This window comes from Mercurialis annua, linkage group LG2 (assembly GCF_937616625.2).
Source record: "Mercurialis annua linkage group LG2, ddMerAnnu1.2, whole genome shotgun sequence".
Lineage (NCBI taxonomy): Eukaryota > Viridiplantae > Streptophyta > Magnoliopsida > Malpighiales > Euphorbiaceae > Mercurialis > Mercurialis annua.
In genome coordinates, this window is record NC_065571.1 from 15404619 (window position 1) to 15418060 (window position 13442).

The window sequence follows — 13442 nt, forward strand, 5'->3', positions numbered from 1 at the left end:
ATAGGTCTATTATATTATTATCTTTTAATTAATAACACAACAAAAATGATTAATTTAAATTGATCAAGTTCCAATTAATATAAAAATAATAGAATCCTCAAAACCATTCAATAATCGAAGACAAATAATCACATAGGTTCTACGAATTTGTTAAACTTTTAAAAGTGTTTAGCTACACGTAAACATAACGAAAATCAAATTCAATAAAAAAAGCAGAAAAAAATAAAAAATAGAAAATAGTTATAAATTTCTTCACGTATTTTTTTAATTTTGAGCTTCTACCTTTTTCGCGCTCTCGATTTCCTCTCTTTTTTACTTTATAGTGTATTATCGTATCTTATGCCTCTAGTGTGCATAATAGGCACAAGCAAAAATTGTTATTAGTGCAAAAAGCATGAGTCATTCTTAATTGGAGTCAAATATTATCCAACAATATCGGATCGGATCACAACATTCTATTCGCATTTCCTTAATTTCTTCAAAATCTCCAACAATATTTCTTGCACTACTCCTATTTTTTTATCCTAATTCTTCCCTTTTTAATATACTATTTCTGTTCTTCATCCTTGAATTGCAAAAACCATGGCACCACTCAAAAGCTCCAATTTTCATATAGTGATGTTCCCATGGTTTGCTGTGGGTCACATGACACCATTTCTCCACCTTGCTAATAGACTAGCTCAGAGAGGTTGTAGTATTAGTTTCTTGCTGCCCAAGAAAGCCAAACAACAACTACAACATTTCAATCTTCATCCACATCTCATTTCTTTTCATTCCATCACCGTCCCCCCCGTCGATGGGCTCCCCGTCGGAACGGAGACGGCCTCCGACATTCCGATTCACATGACACATTTCCTCTCTATTGCTCTAGACCGTACACGTGATCAAGTTGAAAAGGTCATTCTTGAAACCAAACCTAAATTGGTTCTTTTTGATGTTGCTCACTGGATACCAGAGATAACAAGACCTCTTGGCATTAAGACTATAAATTACAATGTAGTTTCCGCTGCTTCGGTGGCGATAGCATTAGTTCCGGCGCGGAATGTCACGAAAGATCGACCGATTACGGAGGCGGAACTGTTAGAGCCACCCGTTGGTTATCCATCGGAGAATGTGGTTCTTCGTGGACACGAAGCTCGGTCATTGTTATTCGTGTCGTTTCCGTTTGGTGAAGGAATATCATTTTACGAAAGAATCTATACAGCTATGAAAGGAAGTGACTCAATAGCCATTAGAACCTGTCAAGAACTTGAAGGAAAGTTTTGTGATTATATCTCAACTCAATACGACAAACCAGTCTTTCTAACCGGGCCCATCTTGCCCGATCCATCAACGACACCGCTAGAAGAACGGTGGGCGAACTGGCTTAGCGGGTTCGAAAAAGGTTCAGTCATCTTTTGTGCATTTGGAAGCCAAATTAGACTTGACAAAAACCAGTTCCAAGGATTGGTGTTAGGGCTCGAGTCCACCGGCTTACCATTTTTGGCCGCGTTAAAAGCGCCCAACGGAGCAAAAACTATCGAAGAAGCACTGCCCGAAGGGTTCGAAGAGAGGGTTAAAGGGAGAGGAGTGGTCTCCAGTGGATGGGTGCAACAGTTGATGATTCTTGACCATCCATCAGTTGGCTGTTTTCTAAACCATTGTGGGTTCGGGTCAATGTGGGAGTCACTAATGAGTGATTGTCAAATAGTTTTGGTGCCACATTTGGGTGACCAAATCTTGAACACGAGGTTCATGGCTAGTGAATTGAAGGTGGCAGTGGAGGTTGCTAGAGATGAGAACGGTTGGTTTGCGAAGGAAACCCTAACCAAAGCTATTAAGTCTGTGATGGACAAAGATAGTGAATTGGGTTCTGTGGTGAAGGAGAATCATAAAAAGTGGAAGGAAATTTTGGGATGCAAGGATTACATGAGCGGTTATATTGATAAGTTTGTCAAGAATATGCATGATCTTGTGAATAAGTAATTCATTTATTAAGGTTAAATTAGTTGGTTCGTTTTAATTATCAAGTAACCTTGTAAGAGGAAACCTATAATAAAAAGAAAATTTCTCACCATTTATGTTGATAGCTTTTGCTTTAAATTGTTTCTTCTATTTCTTATTTTTAAATAAAATATACTTATTGAGGACCCTCTTCTTTAGATGAGAACACACCAAATTTTCTCAATGTAAAAAACTTCTACTCATAAAACTGATAAATAGATCAAAAAAACTTTTAATTTTTTTAAAAAATACTCTTTAAATCCAAAAATTTCAATTTCATCTAAAAATTGAAAAATTAGTTTTTATGCTTTTAAAAAAAAAAAACACATGCAGAATAATCAGATATCTCAAATATACATCATTAATAATAGACATTGTGCTCGTGTTCCAGAAAAAACGAGCAGACCTTATGCTCGTCTTCCATGAAAGACAAGTGTCTTCCACCATGGAAAATGAATCAGAACTCGTCTTCCTCTAGAAGGCGAACTATGGAAAACGAATCAGAGATGGTTCGACTAGATTTGGTATGTCTTCCTCCACAAAAGACGAACCAGATGGTAGGTCTAAGGGCGGCGGCGGATCCGAGGAGGGCAACAGCAAAGTTGAAAGCGTTAACAAATGTCGATTTTTAATTTGTTCAATTTTTAATTAAATTTAAAAAATTTATGTCTAATTAAATTATCACTTATGACTTATTTAAATTTTTTAAAAGATAAAGAACTTGTTTGAAATTTTTTTCAAATAAAAAAATATATGATATTACTCGTCTTTAGTTATTTTAATAATTCCATCTTTATAGTAACAAAATCAGCCGAATTTTATAATTTAGGGTACAATTAAAAGTAAAAGATGCAAAACAGAATAAAATTGGCGATTTTACATCATGGTGCTATTAAAAAAAACGGTCAATAGTTTTTGGAACATTTTGCCAATTTTTATTAGTTGTACAACTATTTAAATCACCATTTAAGGTTTATAAGACAAATATTGACGTTTATAATTGTAACATAGCTCTATTTCTTTTTTCAGATCATCAAATTTATCTCTAATCCTACTTATGCAACTAACTTTGTTCGTGAATGAACACAAAATTTTTATGTTATTTTAAGGAAAAAAAACACTTTACCACTATAACAAAGAAATACTAGTATCTCAGTTTAGTTTCATTTTTACTTATAATCAAAACTAAATAATGCAATCCCTAAACCAAATGAAGCCAGTGAAAAATGCAAGTTTTTTTTTATCATATAATTTAGTAGTGGAATGGCATTTCCCTATCAGAAATAACTTTAAAATGGCATCGCCATGGAGAAGCATGTGACCTTAATCTCAATTAAAATGCTATAATGAGCTGAAACATTCACATACAACGGCATATAAAATGTCCCAAAGCATGAAGAAAATATATTTACCAAATCAAAAGAATCACTGCTTTGAGAGAACAAAGAAAAATCAATCAGCAGGTTCTCAGTTCGAAGTGTAAATTAATACCTACTAAATGATGCAAGTGCAGTTGCAACACCGTAAACAAATCCCTATTATCATCTTTCTCTAAGCAAGCGCGAGCTCTTACTACGTATTCCAACTGTGGCCCGTACATATGCGCAGCGCATGCTGCTTTGTATGTCACTAGTTCCACATTACCTGTTGCAAATAAAAGTTGAGACGTAGCTTTAGCAATGCACAGAAATAAGGATACAAACCTTACGATACCTGCAGCAATATCTTGTGCAAAACGGTTGTTGCTGAAATGACGGGTCAACCACCACCTCCATCGCAACTTCCAAGCCTTTCCGGATCTCCCATGAATAAACAATTTGGGAATTCTGTTGTATCGAACAGAGTAACCTTGCACCTTTTCGCCTTCATTTTCATGCAAACATACTGACATATTGTCCTCTTCGTACCGAGCGACATTAAGGAAGCATAATGCAAACTCTTTCCATATCTTGTGTTCCCCACAGACAGCCTCCAGATGCAACGCAATCATTTCCAAAAGGGACTCGGGGCTATAATTCCCTGCAACACATGATATTGAAACTCTTCTTTTATTTTATTTTCGAAAAAAAATGACAAACCAAGAATTTAAACTTACTAAAGACGAGGATTTGGAAGAAAAAAAAAATGTTCTCTAAAGAACAGCTAAAAAATAAAGATTCCAGTCCTGTCAATAAATGAAAGAAAACAACCAATGTCTGCAAGTTTTACCTACTCCAGAAGAAAAAATATTTACATACAATATGAAGGAATGACATCTTAATAAGTTGGAATACAAAAATTAGAAGAAACTTTCGAGTATAAATACTGAATAAATTAAATAAACTAAAAGAAAAGAAACTATCAAGATAGAAATAATGTTCCAATTCATTTGATAACACATCTTTCTTGCACTTAGGGCCTAATGGGATTGCAGTGGCAAGTGGATTTGTGTGTGCGTTGGATAAGAATATAACCACTTCTTCTTTGGAAAAAGCATAAAAACACATTTTGCTAAAAGAACAAAAACAGTTTCCGACTCATGCTATGAAGCACCGATACGGTTACGGACACCAGTGCGGGTACGGGAACGGCAATTTTTTTTTAAAAAGGACACGGGTACGGCGGGGACACGAAGATTTTTTTCTAAAAATATATATTTACTCATATAGAAGTGAGTAAAGCTTCTAATTTGAAATCAAGTAGAAAAATAGAATTAGGAGAAGTATATAGATGATGATTTGAAGAGCTTGTACATGTTCTTTTTTTTGTTTATTCTAATTAGAATTAGGGTAGTATAGCTTATTGTTTAATTGGGTTCAGATCTTGGACCCATTTATATAAGGTTCTTATAAAAAAGATCCATTTTAAAATAAGATATCAAATTAACTAAAATACCCCCGAGGTGTCCCCGAAGTGTCCCCGCTGTGTCCCCTCTCTTTGAACAGTCAAAAGTGTCGGGACATGGTATTTTCCGTGTCGATACGTATCCCCACCGTGTCCCTGAAGTGTCCCCCTAGATACAGCACTCCGGAGGAGTGTCGGTGCTTCATAGGTGTCATGTCTAATAATAAAAGAATTTTAACGCTTGCAACACAATAACAGACAGATTGTTAGCCATGTATTTTTTTTGTGGTTCCGAACCATTTTTTTTTTTTCTTCAGAACTTCAATATAAAAAAATCCAATAAATAAGAATTCATGCACAGAAAGAATCATTGAAAGATGGAGACAGGCATAACAAACATTAATCACGTGTGTAATAAAATGTACCCTTCTGATGCAGGCTGATAAGCTTATCCAATGACTCGCTACATGTAGGATCATTCTTTAAAGTGTCCTCAAAACAGGTTGACAGCATGTCACCATTGTTAGGATCAACACGCTCTAGAATGTGAGCCCTCAATCTATAGAAAAGACCAGTTGTAAGAGTTCTTGCCAAAGAAACAGCAAAGAGTGGAGCATATGAAAAGAGCACTAGAGCTTAGTAGGAAAGCTTACAACAATTTGGAACTCCATATAACTTTTACAAAATGTGATAGATGATTGATGTAGAATCATCGATAACAAAACAAACATGCAAAGAAAAGCAAGCCCGGGAATTTTGATTTATCTTATAGATAAAATCATATGATAACATCCTAAAACACCTAGGTTGCACATGATTAGGAATTTACAGACTCCAGTGTAGTCTAAAGCCGACCGAGATAAGGAATTCTGAATTACAAAAGCATTTAAGCTTTCATGTGCGTACAATGAATAAAGGGCCCACCAGGAGCACACCGTCTCCCTGGCTATTGCAAGGCAAGGAAGGGATAGACACATTTGTATGCAGCCTTCTCCTTGCATTTTGCAAAAAGGCTATTTTTGCAGCTTGAACCCTTGACCCACAGGTTCCCAAAAGAGCAGCTTTAACACTGCCCCTTTGTTTGCCCTCATTCGCAACATAAATGTTAATCAAAAACCTAACGAACCAACCAAAAAAAATTTAACTATAAAATAAACTTAGAGCAGAGAACTGAGTCGTTATAGTTTTGAAATACATTGCAGCAACTTAAGAATCTGGTATTAGAGTATAACAAATTGATTGACATTATATTCAAGTGTTCTATGAGGAAGAAGGGTTATTAGGAGCTTTCAGCCTCAAACCAACAATACTCTCTTAATAATAGAAGTAAAAAACATCCTGCTTGAGGGTCAAGTAAGAGTAATATCTTTCGCCACCAAGGATACAGCTCCAAACGTCTACTTCTAAAACCTCATTTTGACTGTGTCCCCGCACTAAGAGACGCTATCTAACTCAAATTCCTACTTGTCTTCTAGAGATGTGTTCATTTGGTCCTACAGTATCACGTTTGTAAGAGGAATAGAAATTATAATTATCATGTTTATTCTTGGATTGAGATGTGTCTGAAAGTTGCCTCATCAAAGTGAAAAGTCCAAATGACATGGCATGGTTTTCAAAAATGAATAAGTACAGATACAAGATTTGAAAAGGACAATATCAGAAATAATGGAGGTCGACAAATTTTACAGGAGCGCCCTCGACAGCTTATTGAAGACAGCTTAGCTCATTCGTTTTGTTTGTTAAGCTTCTAATTGTTTCATTTAATTTAATAGGAAATATTTAAGGACATACATTTTCAAATTGCAGAATGATTGCATCCACTGTAAGACCACATTAAATAAGGTGTGGTGGCATCTTCTGAAGCAGCTATCTATTCACAAATAAGACCATTGCCAAATTAAATATATCTATCTACGAACTTATAATTAGGTGATCTGGTTATGTTTTAATATCATAAAGAAAGCTAGAGCTGATTCCCTTTGTCCCTGTGTGTGAGAACTGAGACTGAGAGAGAGCTTCTGCAGAGAGCCCAAACACCCGCCTCTCCATTCTGTGAGGTTCGAGAGTGATTACTTCTTCTACCAGCCTCACCCTGCTGCTTTTGCGCAACAAGTTTCAACAACATGAATCTAGAACTCTCCAATAATAAAGGATCGAATGCCAAGGTTAAGGCACAGAATGGCGTTTAGATAAATAGGACTAATCCACACTCCTATGGCGACACTAGTATGCCTCATAAATGGAAATCTTATTTCCTACCACATTAACAATGCCAGAAAACACATCATTCTCACCAAATCGTCAAGCAGTATCCAAATGGATCCAATAAATAATATATTTCTCTTTACTTGAGCAATTTATTTAATTTTCCTTTCCCGGGAGTATATATCTTTCCATTTTCAACCACATTTGGCAACAAGAAACATTGATAACGTACAGAAAAGATAAGGCAATTACCTATTAGCAAGTGCTGAATTTGAATTCTCACATAACTTCTTCAGTTCATCAAGGGCCTCGGCAAACTTGCCTCCAATCAATAATAACTGAAATAGAATGGAAATAGTTGAATTCAGTCATAATTACACTAACTTGTAATAATGACACTCAAGCAACATTCAAAGTAATAGTTGCAATTACAGCAAGAGTATGAAATTGAGTTGCCAAATGAGAGAGTTCCTACCAATTCCTAACAGAAAAAGGGGAATAACTTGTTTCTACAAGTCTCTTTTCTAACCCAAGTATAGAGAGAACCGGGCAAAAGCACCTTGGATGGTCCGAAAAGGAAGGTGTTCAATGTCACAAAATAAAGAATCTATGCGCAGGTTTTCTTTCCTTTATTTATTTTACCATGTGTAGCTCCACCGTAATCCTTATAACGTTGCGATAACATACAAAAGAATTTACATAAAAGGAACTAATATTGTATCCTTCTTCATCAAACTGACAGTTACAGGTTTAGATCTCCTTTGACAGATTAAGCAAGTCCTAAAATCAGATTCTTTTCTCCAACAGGACTAATTTTTGCTAACAAAATTATAGGATCTATCCCAATAAGAAAGTTAAAATTCCGCTGTGATGCAAACAAAATTCTGAAAATAATGAGAAAACATCTTACTTACGTTGGCTCTACCTGTATAAAAGGAATTAGGGCCGCCAAAACTGGAGGCGTTGAATAAATAGCTGCTTTTAAGTACCTCACTGCATGATTATATTCATCGTCTTGAATCGCGCAATCTGACCCACAATTCTCATCAGTTCGCAAAGGCAACAACCATGAATCCCAGTTCTCTTTGGCAAGAATAAACATTCCAAAATGAGTTCAAACACTTAGAAAAATACAGGATATCTTCAGCTGCCAAACACAAACTTTATTGGAAAGGAAATTAGGCTAGTCAATATATGAGAAATAAGCTAGAGATATGATAGCTGTAAATCTGGGTTAGATATGGTAGTAGTCAAACTGTACAGAATTTGAAATAATCAACTTATTCCTAAATCTATGGCTGTATAGGGAACACCAGGTAAAGGGCTATAATTTAAAAAACATGGACATCTGCTGGTTGAAACCTACACTAATGCAGATTGGGCTGGGAGAGCTACTGATTGGAAGCCTACATTTATTGTACTTAAGTTGGAGGAAATTTAGTCACTTGGAGAAGATAACAGCAGAATGCGGCTAGAAGTAGTGCTGAAGCTGACGTTAGAGCTGTTGCTCACGGGATTTGTGATAGCAAAGCTGCAATTGCAATTGATCATTCTGTTCTTCACGACAGAATAAAACATGTAGAAGTTGATAAGCATTTTATTAAGGAAAACCTTGAGAAGGGATTGACTTGTATGCCATACATACCAACCACCGAGCAGATTGTAGATATATTTACAAAGGGACTGCTCAAAAGTAATTGCATCACTTAACCGAGAAGCTGGTAACGGAAAACAATTTCAAGCCAACTTGACAGGGAGTGTTGAAAAGGAAATTAGTTTATTCAAGATATGAGCAATATACATTAGAGACATGTTAGTGTAAATATAGTGCAAGTATGGTAGTAGTCAAACTATACAGAAAAGGAAATAATCAATTTATTTCTAAATCTATGGCTGTATAACCTATATACATAGGTGAAGTACAATTACTGTAAAGCGTGCAGAGAAGAAGTATTGTTCTTTCTTTTCCTCTCTTCAACATATAAACCAAACCAAAGCATAAATGTAAATCCCCTTTAATAACAAGGATTGAGCTTCCAAAAACTGGGAGAGACCTGGTTCAGCTGCAGCCCTAATATTAATAGGGCTAGTAAATTTATGCTTCTTTGTCAAGTCAATTTGTGGTCATGGAAATTATCTTTCTATAATCCCTTAGATTAGTACTATACAGCAGAATATGGGTTCAGCAATAAAACAATATAAGGTTGCCCATGCAAAAATAGTTCCGATCTCTAATCTTGTTGTTTCACTGAAAATAAAAGGCGAACATGTGCATCCAAGCGCCGGGATGTGTATTCCCTAAGCTAAGTACTTGAAGTGATAAAAAAAATACAAATATAGCTTGAACAGGAAGACCGTTCTGTCTAATTTTACTAATTACCGCACTTGTTCCTTTAACAAAAATATACTAACTTCAGTCTCAATAATCTTTCCTGGGTTTCAAAAACCCTAGAATTCTGGATTTCCTATTAAGCTCTTTGTTATGGGATTCCTAACTGTAAACATAAATGATGGCACAATTAACTAAGTGATGAACAGCAAAACATTTTCGAAGATAACTGGAATGCATAAATGAGGAAAGTTGATTCACTCTAATAAGAGTGATATGGCTTAAAAACATACAAATTTGAAGGATAAAAAAAAGCTAAAGGGATTCGGAGCTCACTAAGGGCAGATAAATTGGGCTCAAAATGCATACGTCCACCATCATGATCGACAGACACTTCATTTTCAGCAGAACTAACATAGAATCCATGTTGCCGGAAGTCTTGTTGGACATTTTTTTGCAGGTTAACATCAACCTCCATAGCTACCACTTCTTTGTGACGATCATAATTTGCTTTCACTGGCATTTCTTTACCAATCATGACAGAAGTCTCGGAACCACAATGGCAAAAGGAATCAGCTTCGTTGTTGATGAGTGCATTATGGCCCTCTGACCCTCCAACTTCACAACTGAATAATGTAGCTGACTTGTCTAATTGAGGAGTAACTGACATGTCTGTATACGTGGGGCTATAAATTTGGTCAGAATCCTTCCACTGCATTTGTTCTGGGATGCTAGAATACCAAAGTTGAAAAAATATCAAGCCCATGATCAAATTGAACATTGGATGACCCTCAAATTCAGATTCTTGCATGAGACTGCAAAAAATGATCAGAACTACCTTTCAGATCCAGTCATTTACAGAAGGCAGAAAAATTACATGAAAGCGCCAATCATATCATTGTTGATTTTAAGGAAAGAGCAAACTGCATTAAAAAACAATCAAACAAACTATAAATGTAAAACTATTCCCCAACCAGCCCTTCAGAGTTTTTAAAGATTAGTCAGCTTCTGATGCTTTACTTTTTACCTTTGCCTCCTCTCCCACCTATGTACAACATTCTATCCTACTATTAAACCGTAACGAAGAAGGATCCTATAACCCATATAATAACCCTGAAGTTCAATCATAAAAACATATATATTTTAAACATGCTTCGTACATCTAGACAATTTCGTAGGCAAAGAAAAAGTTGAACCTTCTAGCATTCTGGCGTTCATCTACAATGTTTCCCTGCATCAGTCCGAAAAGTATGGACTCTAAACGAACAAGAAACCTGTCCTGCTCAACGATGAAAGTGGAAATGGAATTCGCATCAAATGGAGACAAAACTCGATGGTGAAACAAGTGAGAGCAAAAAGATAGACCGATTGTTAGTAAAATACTACCTCCTTTGTAGAACTATTCTTCTTTTGTTTATTGGATATGTTGATTCCACTCCTCGTCATCCAAGTATCAAAAATATCATCGACAGCCATCAAATTTGAATTGGCACTTTCTAGATGCTTCATAATCTCCATTGAGACCTAAATTTTGTTTTATGGTAAGGGCCTTATAAGTTAATTGAACATCTAAAAACACATAAGTAAAACAAAATGGTGTACCAAGTATGAGAGGATCTATAAAAAAAATTGAAATACCGAATACTTGAAGCGATTGATGGTAGGATCAATCTCTTTGTGAGTGCCTTTTAACAAAATGCTGAGGACACCACTTGCTTCAACCCAATTATGTTGCCCAACCAACTTCTGCAAAATACGGCACAATCTAACACGATTTTCGGGTCGGATATTGTGGGAGCCAAGTCCAAGAAGGTAAGATGGCTTAGATGAACACAATAAACTTCTCTTATAATAATTTTGAAGATATTCCTCATCTATTATTGTATTGTTCAAATTCAAACTCCTTTGGCGTTTCTTCGATTTCTTAATACCACCATTACCTTCTGATTTTATTATGTCCAATTCTCCGGTCATTGGTACCATATCTATTCAAGGCCCAATAATCAAAATACTTATTATCATTTATATGGAGATAACAAGTAACAGAGTTTTATAAAACAATAAATTAATGGACTCACCTGTCTTACAGACGCAACAGCAGCAAAATCTTTCTTATCTTTGGGTCAATAGCATTGATACTGAAAGAGACATCAGAAGAATCACAATCAAAATCTCAACAAAACAAAATAGTAACACAATTACATAATAGAAGTAATCATACCAACAAATCAACTCCTTTTTTCTACAGCAAATAATAAATAAACAAAGGCAAACTTTAAATAAACAGCAACAAAAACATTAAAAAAAAACAAGCCAAAAAAATAACACTTGACAATGACAGTAGAGGGAAAAGGTTCGAAAATGACCCTAATGTATAGCCCGCGTTTCATGTTGGCACTTCATGTATAACGGATCTCAAAAACGACCCTATCGTCTTGAAAAAGTATCGAAAATGACCCTTCCGTTAATATTTCTATTTAACGCCGTACACATTTCTATTTAACGCCGTCCATTTTTTGTGCTTTTTTGACACTTTTTCACAACGTTAGGGTCATATTTGAGATTCGAAATACATGAGGTGCCAATAAGAGATACGGTGTATACATGAAGGTCATTTTTGCACCTTTTCCCGACAGCAAATAATAGAAAATTCATATAACAAACGCTATATCAAGAAACATTCAACTCAGCAACACAAATAAATAAACATTGCAAACAACCAAATCAAAAAACAAAAATTAAACACTAGAAATAAAAGGTAACCCAAAAACAAACCTTTTAAATTACTGAGTATATAAACTTGATACTTCCTAGATGCAAAGGCCATACTCGAACATTGATGATAATAGATTATACAGTTGCTAGAGAGAAAGTAAAGGAAAAGAATTTTTTGTACTAAATTGCATATTGTATACAGCATTACAGAGTCCTGAGGGTGTGGAATAAATACTATAAAACTAGAAGAAAATGATTTACAGTCCCAGAGCAATTTAGTGAAAAACACAGAATAAGACCATACGAAAAAAATATAGATTATACTACTACTTAGTACAACAATGCTCCGCAATATCCTTATTCCAAATCAAAATTAGTCTGTAATGCTCTAAATCTGTTCAACGAAATCATACAAATTAAGTAAGAGAATACAAATTATAATACTACTTAGCAATTAGCAGCAGACCCAAAACTCCATAATCTGCTAATAAACCGGAACATATTATTATGAGTTTTTAGTGACTTAACTTTAACAGCTACAAGAAAGAAGAAAAATGGCATAAATTCAACATATTATAGTAATTAAACAACAAAATTAAAGAAAGTAATTAATAAGCTAACAAGTTAATTACAAAAACAGATATTAACAAATAAAGTAACAAAAATTAACCATTTGACTGTTCAGACAAAATTAACAAATGAATTATGAAAAAACAAAAATTAACAAATAAATTATGAAAAATACATTACTATTACTAAGAAATATAATTAAGAAAAATCCACCAAGTAATTTCAATAAAGCAATTAAAAACACGCCTGTTATAAGAGCGAGCCGTGGCACCTACCAGAAAAAGGGAGCGGCAGCGGCGGAAAGGAACGGAGCAGGGGCAGCGGCGAGCGGTGGAACGGAGCGGCAGCGGCGAGCTCCCTCTGTCTTCCTTTCAGGTACTAGTGCCGTTGGTAGCTCGTAAACATACTGGTCAATATATACTTTACGCACTTGAGCAATATGACTTTATGTGCGTGTGTATTGGTTAAATATTTATTAATACAATCAATAATTTTAATAATTAATAAAATTTTAAAAAATCAAATTCAACATTATATATCTTATATAATATTCAATAAATTGATAATTCTAATATTTAATAAATTTTTAGTTACCATATTTATTAATTATTAGAGAGTTGACTATATATTAATTAACATTAACTATATTTATTTAAAATTTATATTACAAATTAAATTTATTATAACTATATCAATATATTTTATAGGGTTTAATATAACTTAGGTGTGTGAACTTTTTTAAAAATAACAAAATAGTGTTTAAACAAAATTTTATTACAAGTTAGTGTATGAACTTGTTTAAAAGTTACGAATTGGT

General features: G+C 34.7%; 2 protein-coding genes across 3 annotated transcripts; one reads left to right on the forward strand and one right to left on the reverse strand.

Moving 5' to 3' along the window:
* Positions 1 to 514: 514 nt before the first annotated feature.
* On the forward strand, positions 515 to 2082 carry LOC126667116 (UDP-glycosyltransferase 79B6-like). The gene has a single exon (XM_050360085.2). The coding sequence runs from the start codon at positions 583 to 585 to the stop codon at positions 1963 to 1965; it is 1383 nt and encodes a 460-aa protein (XP_050216042.1). The 5' UTR covers positions 515 to 582; the 3' UTR covers positions 1966 to 2082.
* A 1278-nt stretch (positions 2083 to 3360) lies between these two features.
* On the reverse strand, positions 3361 to 13058 carry LOC126669311 (uncharacterized). 2 transcript variants are annotated; one of them, XM_050362755.2, is made up of 11 exons: positions 12901 to 13058; positions 11419 to 11478; positions 10979 to 11325; positions 10727 to 10864; positions 10537 to 10619; positions 9677 to 10155; positions 7937 to 8040; positions 7264 to 7349; positions 5232 to 5365; positions 3697 to 4002; positions 3361 to 3627 (listed from the first exon to the last, which is right to left on the reverse strand). In XM_050362755.2, the coding sequence occupies exons 3-11, from the start codon at positions 11321 to 11323 to the stop codon at positions 3440 to 3442; spliced, it is 1863 nt and encodes a 620-aa protein (XP_050218712.1). In that variant the 5' UTR covers positions 11324 to 11325; positions 11419 to 11478; positions 12901 to 13058; the 3' UTR covers positions 3361 to 3439. The 2 variants fall into 2 exon arrangements, with proteins under 2 accessions (XP_050218712.1, XP_050218711.1); XM_050362754.2 differs by having other exon boundaries at positions 7937 to 8094.
* Between the last annotated feature and the right edge of the window lie 384 nt (positions 13059 to 13442).